The sequence below is a fragment of the Otolemur garnettii genome, unplaced genomic scaffold (assembly GCF_000181295.1).
Source record: "Otolemur garnettii isolate 467f Iridium unplaced genomic scaffold, OtoGar3 scaffold00035, whole genome shotgun sequence".
NCBI lineage: Eukaryota > Metazoa > Chordata > Mammalia > Primates > Galagidae > Otolemur > Otolemur garnettii.
The window spans coordinates 9,749,490-9,768,445 of NW_003852430.1; the positions used below are offsets into that span (position 1 = coordinate 9,749,490).

The 18,956-nt window shown below is 34.4% G+C and overlaps 1 protein-coding gene across 1 annotated transcript in view; it reads right to left on the reverse strand.

Annotated features, from left to right (window-relative positions):
• The window catches only part of EYS (eyes shut homolog (Drosophila)), a 1,547,934-nt gene that overhangs the window by 1,397,747 nt on the left and 131,231 nt on the right, over positions 1 to 18,956 (reverse strand). The window contains exons 6-7 of the mRNA XM_012805052.1: positions 12,114 to 12,273; positions 3,824 to 3,945 (exon numbers count right to left, since the gene is read on the reverse strand). Coding sequence (XP_012660506.1) covers positions 3,824 to 3,945; positions 12,114 to 12,273 — 282 coding nt within the window. The remainder of the gene's footprint in view (positions 1 to 3,823; positions 3,946 to 12,113; positions 12,274 to 18,956) is intronic.

Genomic DNA, 18,956 nt, shown 5'->3' on the forward strand with positions numbered 1-18,956 from the left:
TCAAGGAGAGAGACAACCACACGTTTGCAACTTCATCATGCAGAAGTTCTAAACAAGTGATGAGTTCAGATGGTCACATCAGTCTGGTTTTCCTCTGGGCAAATTTTTCCCATCTCTCATGCCTCCACGCCACACACTTCTCTATTCATATTGTTAACTCTTGTGCGTATCTCCCTAATTGGCAGGATTTCTCAAAGGACAATGTGAAATTGCAGTTGCCACTCTGGGGAAATTTTGACAAGATTGCTCACTTGACAGATGCGATAGAACAAAAAGGGAAACATTCTTTTTTTTTTTAGAGACAGTGTCTCACTCTGCTGCCCTTAATAGAGTTCTGTGGCGTCACAGCTCACAGCAACCTCTAATTCCTGGGCTCAGGTGATTCTCTTGCCTCAGCCACTTAAGGAGCTGGGACCCCAAGTGCCCACCACAACACTCGGCTATTTTTTGTTGCAGTTTGGCCAGGGCCGGGTTCCAATCTGCCACCCTTTGTATATGGGCCGGCACCCTACCCACTGAGCCACAGGTGCCGCCCAAAGGGAAACATTCTTATGAGGAGATTCTCTGTCCACATGTCTCATAGAGAGACTAATCAGTAAATACACAAGACCTCCTCTTTCATTTTCATACTTTTGTGGTTGACCAAAAGTATGACCTACATTTTAACTAAGTAACTCTGGAATTATCAAGTATGTGAGTTCCTGTTTAAACTGTCTGTAATAACTTGTTCATGTGTATGTGTGTGTATGTGTGTGTGGTGTGTGAAAATAGGGGTTTTTGCATTTTAAGCCTCATTGCTCTCTGCAGAGGAGAGATAATGAGCTTTTTGTAATCACGATTTTCAGTCTGAATTTAATTCCTCTTTACTTATTCTTTATTTTTCTCCTCTTTTGCTTAGAAAAAATTTGAAATTAATTGATCATAAATATTCTTTCTATCATTACATGAACATTCTAGAACTATTGTTCAGATAGTCAAAAAATTATAAGAAAAGGAATATGACAAACTGTGCTTTATTATATTTTTCCTTTTGATAACTTTAACAAAGGTGATAAAATGTACCTATGTGTGGTTAATACTGTTAGTCTTTTAGATGAAAAGAAAATTAGGCCTATAGAGCTTTGGGCTTAAAGTCTTTAATTTTTTTAACATATCAATACTGAGGTTTATTTATTTACAGTTATTTATTCAATAGAAGTTTCTTTTTTAAAAGGAACTCATGCAATTTCCAAATAAATAAATGGCACTTGACATAAATTAGAACAACTTCATTTAAAAGGATTATTCTGTAATTGTTTCCTCAAATTGTCTATGATTATAAAAATACAAAATTGAAATAACTGAAAATTTTATAATAGTTGTAATTTAAGAGGGCCTGACCTCATGAATTCTTATTAATTCTACTACACTAATGCAAGAATTCTACTACACTAATGTACTAATTCTACTATACTAATTGCACAGAGGTTTTCAAACTTTTTTCCTTCTGTTGTACATTGAAACAATCAGAGTTGTTTCAGGCCACACATTAAATACACAAACAGTAAGGAAAGTTTATTAGCAAAAAAAAGTGATATCTAATACCACAGATGACCAAAAAAATAATCACAAAGCCAGCTTGCGGCCCACAGGCTATAGGTTGGACACCACTGTACTAAAATGTTGTGTTGATGATACTAATATGATGGTATAAGTTGTGATTTCCACGTCTTTAGTCAACATTAAAAGTTTATACTGGTTTTTCATTTGAATTAGTAAACTTTTTGGATAACTAAATAATTTTTTAAATTATTTCATGTTAATTGAGAGTGTAAAGAATTAGGTTACAATGTTTACATTTGCTAGGTAAAGTTCCTTTTATAGTTGTGTCCTGCCTCCAAGAGGTGTGCCATACACCCTGACAGTTTGCTCATTAAGTGGGAGTACACCCATCCCCCTCCTACCTCCCCTGTCCCAGTCCTCATTCCCACCCCCCACCTTGAATGGATTTGAGTTTTTCTCATGTGGGCATGAATTAGATTATTGGCTTCATATTAGAATTGAGTACATTGGATTCTTGCTTCTCCATTCTATGACACTTTGAAGAATGTGTTCCAACTCCATCAAGGTTAATACAAATGATGTGAAATCTTCATCTTTTTTAATGGCTGAATAGTGTTTCATGTTATACATATACCTCAGCTTGTTAATCCCTCCCTGGGGTCATGGGCATTTAGGTTGTTTCCACATTTTGACAATTGTAAATTGAGCTGTGATAAGCTCCAGAGCAAATGTCCTTATGATATAATAATTTTTTTTCTTCTGGGTAGATCCATAGTAATGGGATTGAAGGACCAAATCGAAGGTCTAATTTAAGTTCTGTGAGGATTCCCCGTACTTCCTTCTAAAAAGGTTGTATTAGTTTGCAGTCCCCTACCTGAACGACTTTTAATAAGGAAAATTATACAAATGTTAGTCTATAATCATAGTTGTAAAATATCCTTGTTTCTTATAGATTTGAACCTTTGTGATATAATTTGTGTTTTTTTGCCTAATATAAAAATTTCTAAAGTTAGATAAAGTAGGTTATCATGGAATAATCAAATAACTATAATTTTCTTGTATTGCTATCTTTTTGTATTTTCTTGATTCTAAAGAAATACCATTGGTTAATTTGCCTAGAGCTGGTAATTATTATAAAAGGGTAAACATCACAAGATATGGTTGGCTTGTTTCCAAGGGAAAATTTATAGTTGATCAAATTAGTAAATATATTATAATATATATTTGCTTTTAATACACTGATAAAATTGAATATCTTAAAGTTAAAACTATTTAAGACTATTGAATACTCTTAAAAGTATTAAACTAATCATATATATACATAGTCATATATATACTTGTGGTATGTTACATGTATATATGTAAATAGACTATATTAAGCTTACTTTATATACTTCGGAATTTTGAAAACATGTACTACAACAAGAGTGTACTTTAGAGAGCATACCTTAAATTAAATAGTCTGAGGAATTTGAAGTCTGCGTATAGGAGTAATAATGCTTGTTGGTGGTGAATTTGGAGGAAATAGTGATTTGTATTTTTTATAAGGTTGGCTCAATGTTAATGGATATATTCATAAATAAACTGGATTATAACCTTAAAAAAGTATGTGAATGGAATATATAAAATTTGAATCTGTTTTATTTCTCTAAAATGACCAAATTATGTTATGTCACAGCAAAAAAAGGTTACAAATATTTTAATTCTCCAAATTTTTTGAAAACTCCTGAACCATTTTAACAAAATATTCCTAATTACTTTAAAATTAAGATCTTAAAATTTTATCTTTATATGTTTAAAAATATAATTCTAATTTGTACAGATAAAGGGAGGTGAGAGGGGAAAACAGGGGCTCTTAATTTTTGTTGTAAGCCTCACAATTGTTCGCAGTAAAACTTCCCAGAGATTAGCAATCTTTCAGAGGTTTAATTAAACCCCAAAGACAATGGCAGTTCATTATGATCTTTTTAAAAAAAAGGCAGCATAATCACTACTGTGTTTGAAAAGCTATAATCAGTAAGCAAATTATAATATGAATAGAATACATAAAGACTCAGGTTAAAATGGTTCTTCAAACTTTTTATTACCTCTGGCCTAGAAGAAGTAAATACAAATTTGCAGCTAGATGGTTGAGAATTTGTCGACGGAGTCATATTTATGCTATGATATCCTGAACACTGAAAATTCTGTAACCTTAACATTCCTAACCTTTTTTTCAGATTACACAGCTACAAACTAAAGAGACAGACAAGAAACTCCCACCTCTATACATTTACCCTACCTCTGCCGTCCCTTCCCAGGGGAGCCCACATGCATAATTGATGTCCTCAGGTTTGTTCCCACCCGCTGCATCTAGAGAGAAGTGCACAGCCACATCCACTTCCCATTTTTCACCTTCAGCTCCTTTCAAATAAAGAGACAAAAAATTAAATAACCTTTCACAAACTTGAATTCACAATGAATTATTAAAGAAAGTTGTCAAATTACCTAAAAAGATAAATTTGACAACACCTGCCACAGAATAAACTCCTATACCTGCAGAATATTAAGTTTGAAAGAGACCTAGAAGATGACGAAGCTTCATCTCCTGAGGTTAAACATAGACTCAAAAATGCAGCATCAGGTCAAGAAGGCAGGCTCTGAGGCCAAAGGATTTCTAAAAAATAATCAAATGGTAACTAAATTGCTAATTAATAATTATAAAAATATTACAGCTATAAAAGTAACAATGAATTTTGTATGAAAAATAAAAGCATTTTTACTTTAGTATGTTTGGCTATGAAACCGTTTGGAAATAAATTTGGAAAAAAATTCTTAAAATATTATACTAGATACATTATCACAGTCTCCTAATGGGGAAAGGAAATTTATGGGAGTCTGCGGGCATTCATGTAGTTATAGGCATGCACACGTGTGCATATGTAATTTAGCTACCTTACACTACGATGCTGGACACAGTATCTGTGTTAACAATAAAATGAGATGCAAAAGAACTTGACTTAGGTTCAAAAGAATATAGCAAAAACCAATTCTAAGCCCCTGTAGTAGAATAATCAGAAAAGGAATTTAATTATGATAATTAGTTTAGGGAGCTACAGGAAAGATGAATAAAATAGGTAAACCTACAGGAAATTAAGGAATGAGAGACTTGGAAACGATAGTAGAAATGTAAATTCCAAAATCTGAGGAAGAGAGGAGCTAATTAAGCTGGGCTGAGAATCTCTCATTAATGCAGGTAATATTCCAGGTAACGAAAGGACCTAGGAGAACTAACAGTTTTCTTATAAACATAACTAAATCTCCTAGCAAACAGACAGTTTTTGTTTAAGGGATAGTATTTAGCTAAGGCATCCTTTAGCAGAATACCCCTGGTTTAGAATTGCTTATGGTTAACTACATGAAAATCTATCAATTTGTGAGGTTTGATTTTCTAGAAATTGTCATCAAAGTTATGCATCTTACAGTAGAGTTGTAAAATAGAAATGGTTCACAAAATGACATCTGCTGTGTGCTTGTGTCACTTAGAAATCTCGCCTGTACCTGGGAAAAAAAGGAATAAGCTCAGAAGACAAATAGAATATTTCAAAACCCTTCAACCGTAACTCTGTAATTTGACTGCTTATAATTTTAAGATGATGGAAAATTATTCCCCTGTTAGTAATGAAATAATATCAGCACATCAGATATGCCTTACAAGAGAAGAAAAGATCAGTTAATTTTTAATGATAAGTCAGTAAAAATCCTACCTTCAATTGTGTTAAAAGTTAATGACCCAAATATGCTTATGTTAAGTTTCATATAATCAATTGATGTTTTCCTCTCTCTGTTTTTGGAGGAGTTTAGGTAGTTTTAGAATTAACTTTTTAATGAAAATCAGAGAAATTGAATAAAAGCCCATATACTCCCAGTGTATTTTCTTGAGGAAAGATTTTTAAAACTATTTTATTCAATTATTTAGGAAGTTGTAATATTATTATTCATATTTTACATTAGTCACTGAATCTATTTTACCAATTAGTAGTTTTCTAGGAATGTATCCGTTTTATCTAAATTGTTGAATCTATTTGCATGAAGTTTTCTTTAATATCTGATGAAAAATTTGGATTTAATGATGTGTTACATCTTTGCCTCTAACTCTTATGGCCTCAAAAAGAAGACAAAGGAAAATATTGGAAGTTTTAACACAGAGAATGAGAGTGTGAAAAAAATGATAAAGTGACTAAATTAACAGAAAGGCTAATTGGATAGTTAAAATGTATAAGTCTAATTAGAGAGGAATTATGAAAAAAATCTATTTGTCTAGCAGAAATTTTGAGTTGATCAGGGCTTTAAAAGCATGTGAGCCTGGTGTTCAGGTGGTTTCTCTGGACTTTCTCATCTATCTCCTGTCAGTATTGCGTGTGTTCCACACGCATTTCCACAACTATCTCTATTCTTTTGCTCTAATAATCAGGAATCCGGGTTAAAAAACAATTGTACACATGGTTAGCATGTGGATGTGTTCTTAATAACAGGAAGATTAGAGCAAATGGTGTATGTATGGATATTACAAAATTGGTCTGCTTGGAGATTACAGTGATTTTACATTATTTCCAGCTGAGGATAAAATCAGTACATTATCAAACGCTCAATTTTTGCCAAGATTGATGGGAGAAAAATTCTGTGTTAATGTGTTTTTAAAATATATATATTTTTACAACCTGAGTACAGCTGAGCATTTTCCCCATATATTTAGGGAGACTTTCTATGGCTTGTTATGTAACCTGTATGTTTTGTATTATTGACTGATTTCTCTATCAGATTTTTGATTTTCAGCTTCTTAATTTCTAAGAGTTGATATATTATTGACATTAATTTTTCTTCTGTCAAGTGAAATGTCTATATTAGTGGTTCTCAACCTTCATAATGCCGGGATGTATTTTCACTGTTACAAAGGGGTTGCAACCCGCAGGCTGAGAACCGCGCTGGAGCTGGTGGTTTGTTGATTATCTTTCCTTCTTTTTTTTTTGCATTTAGATTTCTATTATGTCTTTCACAATCAGACATTATTGCTTCTCAAATTCACAGGTCTCTTCTTTACGATATCTGAATTTTGAACAGTAGTTTTAAAGCCTTTTCCCATTCAGATTTAGAAGGTGGTTCTCCAACCCTTCTCTGATTTTTATATTTTCATTTTTTGTATTGCAACTTATTTCTATTTGTATTTAACCTAGAGAATGTTGTAAAATATATGACAGTCAGATTTTTTTTCAAATGGGTATACAGTTGTTCCACTATAATTAACGAATAGTCCTTGTTTATCCTAGATTGCAGATGGCAATTGCATTTCATTTTAAATTCTTTGCACAGGGAGGCGCCTGTGGCTCAGTGAGTAGGGCGCCGGCCCCATATACTGAGGGTGGCGGGTTCAAACCTAGCCCCGACCAAACTGCAACAAAAACTAGCCGGGCGTTGTGGCGGGCGCCTGTAGTCCCAGCTACCTGGGAGGCTGAGGCGGGAGACTCGCTTGAGCCCAGGACTTGGAGGTTGCTGTGAGTGTGTGATGCCATGGCACTCTACCCAGGAGGATAGCTTGAGGCCCAGGAGTTGGAGGTTGCTGGAGCGACTCCGCTGCACTCTACCAAGGGCAAAAAAGTGAGACTCTGTCTCTACAAAAAAAAAAGAAAAAAAAATTCTTTGCACAACTTATATTTATTTGGAGACTTTGTATTTTGACATATTTGTTGACTACCCATGTAACAGTACTATATTTCTCATGAATGGAACCACATTATATACTTGAATATCTGGCACAGCTAGGTCTATGCCTCACCTCCACACATAAATTTTTTTTTCAGAATATATTTGCCTTTATTTCATGTAAACATTAAGGAATAAGATGTCAATTTCATGAAACAAAGAAATACTTCTAATATTATTAAATGTAATAAGTATGTGAAATACGTGGAGAATTGAAATCTTTACTACATGTGTCTCCTCTCCAACAGCACGGTATGTCTTTTTTGGGGGGGAGGGGATGGATGATTGTCATTTTTAACATTGGCAGATAAAGTTGTATGTGTGTTTATAGAGTAAAAATGATGTTTTGAAGTCTATGCACATTGTAGAGTGACTAAATTAACTAATGAACATAACATATATATTGTACACATAGTTACCAGTTTTGTAGTGAAAACACTACTGAAGGTACAAAATTCACTGGTAAAAATCAGCACACTATCAAATCCATACTACTCTAACACTGTACTGTACACATGATGCTGTGTGTATCACTAATATCTCACTTATGAAAGTTAAAAGAAAAAAGATGACTAAAAGTAATAATATATGCGGCCTGATCTATCTTTAGATTGGAAGGGGGTAGAGGGTTGGGTAAGCTCTCTCCTAACTGGTGCAGTGCACACACGCTGAGTGGAGGGCACACTTACAACTTTGACATAAAGTGCACAAAAGCAAATTATATAACTAAAATACGTGTACCCCTGCAATATTCTGAAATATTTTTAAAAGGATGATTTTTAAGGAATAACATAGAAATCACTTATAATAAAGGGGGAATAGACAATATGTGATAATGTCTAACATTTCCCACAAAGGGCCAGATATTAATACTTTTGGCTTCACGAATTGTATAGTATCTGTTGCAGCTTCTCAGCTGTCTTGTTGTAATGTGAACACAGCCATAGAAAATTGGCGACCCCTGACTGGGGATGCATAAGTTATAAATCATCTGTATTCTGAACTGTCTAGCACTACTCTGTTGGAACTAGACCAGAAAGGCAACTACCATTCTAAAATGGTTATGCTTGTGACTTCAGAGGTCTTTCTGTGTCTATTAAATCACTCTCCAAGGAAAAATAAATATTGGCATTCAGTATCTATTCACAAAAAGCAGGAATCACTCTTCATTTAGAACAAAATTCACTAGCATATACTGAATGTTTTAATGTATATGCTTAATTTAGATAAGCTAACTGTAATAATGACATGTTTGAAGAAAGGTATTCAAGAGAACCTCTCTGTATTTTCGGCTATGATTTCATCTGTTCTTAAACCGGATTCATCTTGTCTTATTCACTTCACAACTCATTATCCACTCTGCCAGGAGCTCCTTTTCTGAAATCTAATCATACATACAGTGAACACAGATGATGACATTGAAAAGAAACAGTGCATGTCCACGCACTGTACACCAATTGTCCTTGAAGGGGCTTCTTCTAATTAATTGCCATCCCTTATTTGTAGAGCAATCATATTGGAAAGAATTGATTGGGCGTGTAAGACATTTCATTTAGTTGGTAGAAAAATCCCTTCATTAACATAATTTTACTGCTGGTAAAATTAACACACTCTATGCTAACTCACCGTCTCGATTTTAAAGTTCCTCTTCCATGTTATGGTATTATTTGATGAGTAAAAAAGAAAAGATCTTAACAGCAATAACTAAATTAAATATGAAGAAATGGAATGTTACAGTACACAAAATGTATTATTCGATTTTTGTACTTCTTCAGCTGTTCTGAATTCTACATTGGTTTGAAAAATTTACTGACAGAATTTGCGTTGCTGAATCTTAATATAGACATTCAAAGTGAGTTTAGGTGGCTCTACTTAGGCATTTACTGACGATTGCACATTTTCACACTGGCTTCGTTCTCTTGGACAACTGAAATTTTTTAGATTTTTAGATGTAGGGGGTCACCCAATTCTTATTTTTGTTATAATCAGCTCTATTGAGTAAATTATGAACATAGATTCATGAAGGGATAAATATGTTCATATTACTTTGATGACAATTCCTTAGTGACAATTTATCCACGAGTAATTTTGTCTTCTTTTTCACACTTTCCTGTTAGAAAAGATATATTTTTTATTTTACTGCCATTCATAAAATTGACTGACATATCCATGAGCAATCGACGTCCTATTACTCCCTTCATCTTCCCTAAAAATACATTTGCTATTTTTTCATTGTGAATATATTCCCTTTAGCGATTTTTAGTTCTCAAAAGAAGTTTAAAATTTTAAAATAACCCAACATATGTAAGCATTATTTCCGCTATGAGACAAAGTGAGATCAAGAATAAAAATGATGCAAACTCTGAAATTCATGAACTGAGGTGGTGTGTAACGGTAGATCATCTCGATCTGCACATCAAGGGCATTTAAGGAGGCCTTAAAGATCTGCGCTCACTCACTATGATTCCTGTTTGATTTTTCTGTCCTGGAAGTTCAGCATTATTCGTCTCAAGAGCCCCTCCAATGTTTATAATATGTAGCCAGGATTTAAAACCACTGAAGTGACACAATCCCTAAACAGTCCTGAACAGGGAGTTCATTTAACCTTCCTAACCACAGTTGTTGTATTTCTCTTGTTTATGTCATTTGTAAAAATAATAAGTATTCAGAACACAGGGCTTGAAGTTCCCTGTAGCACCAACATAGCGTAATCCACGAGTACTTGCTCTCGTTTCCACTTTGGGTCTGGAGTGTGATTTGCTTAATGAACTGATAACTATTTCTGTCATTAGAGGTTGTTAACTCCCCAGAATACTATTTTATGAGCATGGTGAAATAAATTATCATGTTTTCTGTTTAAGAGGCTAATTGTTAGTTTATCTCAGCACTGTTTTAATGTAATATAATCTTATAAATGCGGCTGCTTTCAGTTAAATACAATAAGCTGTTAGTTGACAGACACATCCCGTCTACTAATTAGCTAGTGGTTGATAAATGCTATGATGCTAAAATATCATTGTCAGAGAAAATATAGTTTTAAGGATATAAATCAAATTTTGCATCAGCTAACTCAAATAGAATTAAAAATGTTATCAAAGAATAGAAAATTATGCTCATCAAAACCGATTCTGAGATAGGAATTGCTATTCTATAAAACAAATATATATATATATATAAAATAAAATATGAGCATTGGAATGATTTTATTTCAGGTAAAAAAAACTAGGAGTCCTGTTGACATCTCCGTCACTGTCTATCCCTTCTCTCTATAACAATAATTTCCATTTATTTTAATCTTCCATCACCTCACATTATGACTCCAGCCAACCCCTACCTTTTTTTCCTCTTCACTTGCTATGCATTTTTTTGAGTGTGTTAAACTCTATAATAATTTCTTATTTATTTTAGAATAAAAATAAAAAGTGTTTCATCTGGCATTCTAGTTCTATTTTTCCCTCTCCCCTAAGCCTTGTGACTCTTTTCTCAGAGTTCCAGCCAGGTCTTCAAAGATCTCTCTCTTCTGACATGTTTTATAAATCCAATTTTCTCAATTGAGAATCCCCTCTTCGCCAAATTCTCTGCCATAATGTCATTCTATATACCTCTTTCCAAGGGTTATTTTCTTGGGGAAACCTTTATCTGACCTCCCAAATTAATGTTTCAATTGCCATTTTTATCTTTAATTTTTATAGGTCTTTACTTATAAGCATTCATGAAATCCTGTTTTTTCCCCTGCATAAGATAATTTTATTTCAAATACTAAGAAAAAAAAACTAAGAGTCCTAATAGATTGGCCAGGTGCAGTGGCTCAGGCCTATAATCCTAGCACTCTAGGAGGCCAAGGCGAGTGGATTGATTGATGTCAGAAGTTGGAGACCAGCCTAGGCAAGAGCAAGATATTGGCTTTATGAAAAAGGCTGAGGCAAAAGGATCACTTGAGCCTAAGAGTTTGAGGTTGTTGTGAGCTATGATGCATGGCACTCTACCAAGTGCAACAAAGTGAAACTCCGTCTCAAAAAAAAAGATTTACAAACAGTGGTATACGTATACCAGGGAGTACTAATCAGCCATAAGAGAAGATGGAGACTTTACGTCTTATATGTTTACCCAGACAGAGTAAGGTATCTCAAAAATGGAAAAATTCAATGTACTTGATAATAATGTGAAACCAATATATGAACAACTACATGTCCTCACAAATGATAAAACACAAATACAGTCTAGCAAGGGGAAGAGGAGAGGATGGAGGGGGGAGGGAGCGGAGGGAGGATGATTGGTGGGTTCTCACCTAATGCACAATGTGAGGGTGTTCAGCACACCCCCTGGTGAAGGGCTTAGCTGCAACTTGAATTTTACCTTAGAAATGAAAACATAACCTAAAAATTTGCACCCTCATATTAATTTGAAATACAAAAACAAATCTGTTATATATTTATTACTTTGAGTATTAATCTAATACGCCCCCCCCACAATAGATCCATGAGAGAAGAGACTAGCTCTAGTTTTCCTTAAGCTTACAAATCTCATACCAAGCCGATTTTCTGGGATGTATTTGGTATTAAACATGTCAGTTAAAGAAACAAATCAAGAAATGCAAGTACTGGTTTCATTTACTTTATATCATGTTTTGAGATATAAAATACTTTGTGTGATTAGAAAATGTACCTAGTAAATATCAAGTAGATAAAACAATTTTAAATTAATTGGGTATAATGCACACTGTTCAGGTTACCAATGCTCTAAAATCCCAGACTTCACCACTATACTATTATCCATGTAATGGAAAACTTGTACCCCTAAACCTATTGCAATAGAAAAATTAAAATAATTACCTGTAAATCCCAGTTGCCACACACATTCAAATTGAGAAGGACCTTTATCTTGGCAAATATCATGGTGGGTAGCGCCACAGTAGCAGGAGAGCTGGTGAATTTGGTAAACATTCTTCACCAAACAACAAGAAATGTTCGTGCACTCTGGAGTGCAAGCGTCCTGGCAAAAGGAATTAATGGAAAATAATACATTAATGGAAAATGAATCATTAATGGAAAATGATTTATGTATTAAATAAAGAACTAAATTCTAAAACCACCAATATTAGAAAAGTTTGCAGGACACACTATTTATACCTGTCTTTGCTGATTTCTTCTATTTCATTACTTTTTCTTTCCGTGTCATCTTGGTCATGTTCATGTTCAAATGCCTTTGTGATTGTCTTTTGACTTTTACTCCCTCCCCAGTATGTAACAGGCCCTTATCTTCTATTTGCTGGCTCTATTACATCCTCCCGCCCCCGCATACACATACAAAAGCAAATTAAAAATAACTATGGTGTAAATGAAGAAACACATCATTTAAAACACTTGCAACCAAATAGAATTAGCACAATAAAATGCCAGGGTACTATTCAAATTATTATTTTTGCTATCATTGGAAAATAGTTTAAGATAATCAGGACACATTTTTAAATAGTACGATTTGTCTGTGTACTCTCCAGCATATTCAGTGACATAAATCATAGTCAGTTATATGTACAAATTCACAATTAGATTAATTTAATGTAAACCATTTTATGTCACACTGAGGCCATCATTAAGTTTTACTACATGCTACTCAGGTCTTAGAAAGACATAAATACCATGTGAGAAATTTAAGCCCTAGAGACAGACTAGGGCTTTAATTATTTCTGCTTCCCTGTATTTCCAATGAACAGACACCCTCTGTTTGGCCTGGGAAAGCACAGGTGAATCATGGGGCACAAGGAATCATTAACATCTGACACTTCCTTAATGCAACTACTATGCTCTGCAGGCATTGCTCTAATTGTTTAAAGTCATGATGGTCTTCTACCTGGATTCACAATCATAATTACCTAGTTGCACAACAAAATATGAATATTAAAAGGTAAGTTTCTATATTAATTTTCAAATGGCCATGCAATTAACTGGAATCAACACTCTATGAGGAATAATCCAAAAAAATTAAATGAATACCAAGAAAATATAATTTCATGATAGAATTTCTAAGTTTTCAGATCCGCAAAGTCTTAACTCACTGCCTTTACACACGTACTAATGCCTCAGATTTCAAACTCTACTCATGGCATTAACTAATCTTCACTGCTAGTGAACATTGTCTCTGTTGGATCTCTGTTGGATTTGGGATTCTCACTGTGGTAGAAAATATGGAGTCCTAATATATTCTGAATCCAGGACTATAGAAATAATCTCAGTAATGTAGCATGTTATTCATATTGGTAAGACCTCATAAAGCTATCTCTTCAGTTAAAATGCAACAAAACAACAATAATCATAACAAAACTAAGCTTAAACTAAGTCATCTCTTAGGTGTTTCAATTTATTTGTTTTCATTGTTGTTGTTGTTGTTGTCATTTGTTTGTTTTTTAAACTAAGAGATATCACAGGCAGCTGGGCCAAAGATATATAATCCCACATCCCTCTGGCAAACTCAGGAGGCAAGGAGAGCCATTTAGAAATAAGACTTTAAATGTTCTGTAATTACTTTGGGGGAGACCGATCAGGAAGGAGCAACCCCAAATAAGGATGACAGATGCCAGGAAAAATGAATGACAGGTGTAACTTGGATCCAGCTCACAGGGGTGCTGTGGCACTGTCCCTTCTAGTTTAACTGGAATCTGAATACTGAATTCGACCCTTACATTTTCTCAATGAAAAAACAAAGCTCCGCAGGATAGATCTCAAGGAATGTCAGAAGAATTTATTGGCTTTAGGCCCTTCGATGCTGAATAAAGACACTGCGAAAGTATTGCAACATTAAATGACGCTTAGATTTATAGGAGATGATTTGTGGTAAAAAATTAGAGGTCTTATTACCTTTCTAAAGTTATTGTAAGAGCAAATCATTTCCTCTGACTTAACAACCTGAGTTAGTTTATTCCACGGGACCGTATGTAGAGGTGCGGAGTATTGTGATATAAATCTATCTCCAGTTCTGACCTCTTATTAGTAATTTGTATGTTCATATGAGAATGTAAGCACACATGCACACATTTCACAGAAACAACAAAAATATTATAAATATGAAAAGTTTTGAACAAATAAACTAAACCTTTATCTCTAAATTTCTCTGAGCCTTCTAGCAGTCAAGGAAAAAAGGAAAACATAAAAATATAATGTAGTTCTTATTGATTAGTGTTATTTCAGGGGATTTGTATCACTTTATTAGATGAATCAAATTTCCAGATGATATTCCTGAGAGATAACTGTCATAAGACTGAAAATATTAAAGAACTGATAATGATAATATTGTTGTGGAAAATTATTTATTAAATTGACCGTGAATCCATGATAAGTTTTCTTTATAGTGTTATATTATTAAAGTAATATGGTTTTTAGGTAAATCAACATCTTTCTTTTTGAGTGTGAATTTCAAAACTGCTGCTATTAGAAGTAATCATTCTGAATTTATATGAAAATGGTGATTAATGTAATGCCCATTGCCTACTAAAACACTGTTTTCTTGGTTCTCATACACTTAAAGAGACAATTAATGAGTCAGGATTATTTGTATGATTAGGTAAATGTCTGTGGAATTCAAATACTTTCAAGTGGCCTCTCTTTGCCATTGAAGTTAATGTTCAGTAGAATGATTGTCTTCTCCACTGTTAAGACAGTTCCACAGTGATCTCAGGTAACACAGTAATTTTAATTTTTCTCTGTCAGTTTTATTTAAATGTAAAGACATTTGAAAATAGTTTTACATGGATTTGCTCACCTAATCTTATTTTTAATCTCCCCAATTTAATAGCTTGAAACGAATGCCTTAAAATAATCCTTATTTTTTCGGGTGGCACCTGTGGCTCAGTGGTTAGGAAGCCAGCCCCATATACCGAGGGTGGTGGGTTCAAACCCGGCCCCAGCAACAAAAAATAGCCAGGTGTTGTGGCAGGTGCCTGTAGTCCCAGCTACTCCGGAGGCTGAGGCAGGAGAATCGCCTAAGCCCAGGAGTTGGAGGTTGCTGTGAGCTGTGATGCCACAGCACTCTATCACAGGTGATAAAGTGAGACTCTGTCTCTACCAAAAAAATAAATAATCCTTGTTTTTACTATTTCTCACTGAATTCATGAATTATATAACACATATTTAACAGAAAATCTAGTGTGGTCTGAGACTACATTTCAAAATTTATAAATTTCAATCTTTACCTCTGACAATGAAATGTGATTCTCTTTATTTAAAATGGGTTGACTCTGGTCAAGAGGATTTAGGATGAGCAACTTTACTGTCTGCCTGGGACTTTCCTGTTTGAAAAACCTGAACTATTGTGTGCCGCGTAGTCACTGAGTTGTAGGCAAACTGGGATAATTGGTTTCCCTAAGTAGATCCTATAATCAAAATTTTATTCCTGAAACGAAGGAGGATGCAGAGTGAAGCTGCAGTTGGCATGTGAGGGAGGGAAAAATTGATTTCTATTTTAGTTTTTGATGTGTGTGTGTGTGTGTGTGTAGAAAGGAGTTTTGTTTTCACAGCATAACTAAACCCAACATACTTGTCAAAAATTTCCTCTGCCTAAAGGCAAGATTGAACTCATTTGCTGAATAAATTGTAAATATTTATCAAATGTATTAAATTAGCCCTTATCCTACCCAACATATAGCTCATATTTCTGTAAGAAAATAAAAATCACATTAGTTGCAGTAAACAATAGAAGATCATACATTGCTGATAAAAATAAACATGGAAAATAGCAATGTGTTAATCTATCCTGTAGTTGACTGCTTGGTTTATGTATAAAAATTGAAAAGAGGAATCAATTCAGCATTTGCCCTACTTCTTTTGGTAGTGAGTAGGGTGACAGGGGATGGCGACATGCAGACATGCGTTTGGAAGTGCACGTCTATCTTACTGCTGACAGTGAACTAATTAACTGGCACATATTAGAAAACTAAACTTGAACTGACTTTGAACCTCAGTAAGCTGTGAGAGCATAATTTTGGTAAGCAAACAGCGAAATTAAGACAATGATGAAATAGTTTCACAATGACAGTAAAAAGAAGCAAGAGAATCAAGAAAATTGTCCATAAAATGAAAAGCAATCTATTTCTCATATCACATGTCAGTATATGTTACATCAGAAAGGGGTAAATTTTGCAGTACCAGAGTCTTATGATTTTTATTTGATTGACACAAAATACATATTCATAACAGTTTTATAACCTTAACCAACTGATTTATCATCTCATGTGCCAACTATATTCAATGTTGCTTTCCATAAGACTTTTCTATTCTATAGAGGAAAACCAATTTTGATTGCTAGCATGAAGAGGATTTTAAAACAACTCTAGTTGATTTCTTGTTATAACAGCCACCTTTTTAAAGGAAAAATAATGATTTTTTAAATCTTGATGTTCAAAATGTATTAAGCATCATAAATGTCCCTTTCTGAAAGAAACTGTATTACAATTAATGGTTTCTATCTCACATCACAGCTTTTATGTTCCCTGGTGATTTTATTTATATTCATTTTTAAGCATTTGCTAGTTTTAAATCATAGAGAAAATGGAGGAAAAGCATATTTTCCTTTATATATAATAAGATATTCGTAGTAGGAAAACCTCACACCCCTTTTTATCTTCTGTGTATATGTGTGTATGTGAGGGGGGGCATTTTACCATAGATTCACCATTGTTCAAATGAGTTCAAAAGCATTATCTCACTTAATTCATTTCATTAGATATTATTTATTTGTAAAATATCTTATGTTACCCAGTTTAAAGAAATGTAATGGTCTTTGAAAAAAGTGATTGAACAGAACAGTGATGAATTCAAAAAAATTAACATGTAATTTCCACTTACAGTCAAGGTCTCCTATGGAAGAATTAATACTGTAAAATCAGCAGTAAAGATATTATTTAACTAAATAAAATTAGCATTACTTTTCCTCCAGTTCACCTGTGTAATACATAAAAGTTTTATCTCCATTGGCTCAAAGGAGTAGGGCCCTGGCCCTGAGAGGACAAAAGTGACTCCATTTTGTAAAAAACCCGCCACTGAGTAGCCTGTAGAAAGTCTCCGCCTACAGAAAGCTCCCTGTCCCAGGAAATTCCACAAATTCCATGAAACCCTTAGAATGCCCCTCCTGGAACCCAGCCAATCAGACCAACCCCTGCGACCTCTAGTAGCAATGTTCACCTGCATTTTATTCTATCCCATAATATGCAACCCTTATAAAGAAAACGGACAATAGCCAGGTGGGGCTCTCAGCCGAGACTTGCATGCTGTGTCGGGTCCCTGAGAGCCCAGGCTCAAGCTTGAATAAAGACTTTGTTTTTGCATCAGACTTGGCTCCCTGGTGGTTTTTCGGGACTTTGCCATCTGGGCATAACAGCCCCATATGCCTCAGGTGGTGGGTTCAAACCCAGCCCTGGCCAAAAACTGTGCAAAAAAATAAAAGTAAAATAATACAAAATTAAACACAAAAGCTGACCTGTTTTGGCTTTCAATTATTATTATGTTTTTAATCAGTGCATCCATTTATTATTTAACTCCAGGGGTCTTTGAAATCTTTCTCTAAACTACAACCTAAACCAAACATTACCAATATTACAAACCTTGCTATGTATTACTGTCATTGGCAAGGTTTATTTTTAACATGTTTCTTAAATCACAATAATTTTTGACCACTCAGTGACCATGCTCAGACCATCAGACTGTGCTCTGAGGACATGTGAACATTTAACAAACATTTTCTTGAAACTAGCTATTCTCCAGTTGTTAATGTTAAGAAGTGACCCAACTTTGAATGACAGCATCCTTGCTCTCACTGAGCTTGTAGTTTAATGCGGATTTTTACAATTATTCCAAGAAATCTCAGTCAGTGTAATTAGGGCCAGGTAGAAAGGTAGTAGCATGTACAACAGGAAGAGAAAGGAAGAAGTAGTCCACGTAATCACTAGGTCTTCATTCTAAATGAAGGTGTGTATTTATAGATGACATGAGACGAGAAAAGCAGTCTAGAGAGGAAAAGGCCACATGCTAGCCTAGAATCATGAAAGACTGTGGTACAGGTCTGATAAAGGAACAATAAATGGTCCCAAGTAGCTGTAAGGGATTTCCTTGTTAAGACTTTCTTCTTTCATTTAATTCAGTAATAGTGAGCTAGCTGATGGGAGGAGTGAGAAAATTGATTTAGAGACAGATCACACTGTCTGGTAGGTATAGCTCCTGGGATTGAAAGAAGAGATGATGGGAGCATTGGGAGGTTTGAAGTATTGTTGGCCTTACCTGATGTGTGTTTAAAAGATTGCACATCTGGAGAACACTTAGAGAACTAAAAATAGACCTGCCATTTGACCCTGCAATTCCTTTATTAGGTATGTTCCCAGACGACCAAAAATCACATTATAACAAAGATATTTGTATCAGAATGTTTATTGCCGCCCAATTCATAGTTGCCAGGTCATGGAAGAAGCCCAAGTCCCCATCAATCCATGAATGGATCAACAAACTGTGGTATATGTACACCATGCAATACTATGCAGCCATAAAGAAAGATGGAGACTTTACGTTCTTCATGTTCACATGGATGGAGCTGGAGAATGTTCTTCTTAGCAAAGTATCACAAGAATGGAAGAAAAAGTATCCAATGTACACAGCCCTATTATGAAATTAATTTATACCTTTCATATGAAAGCT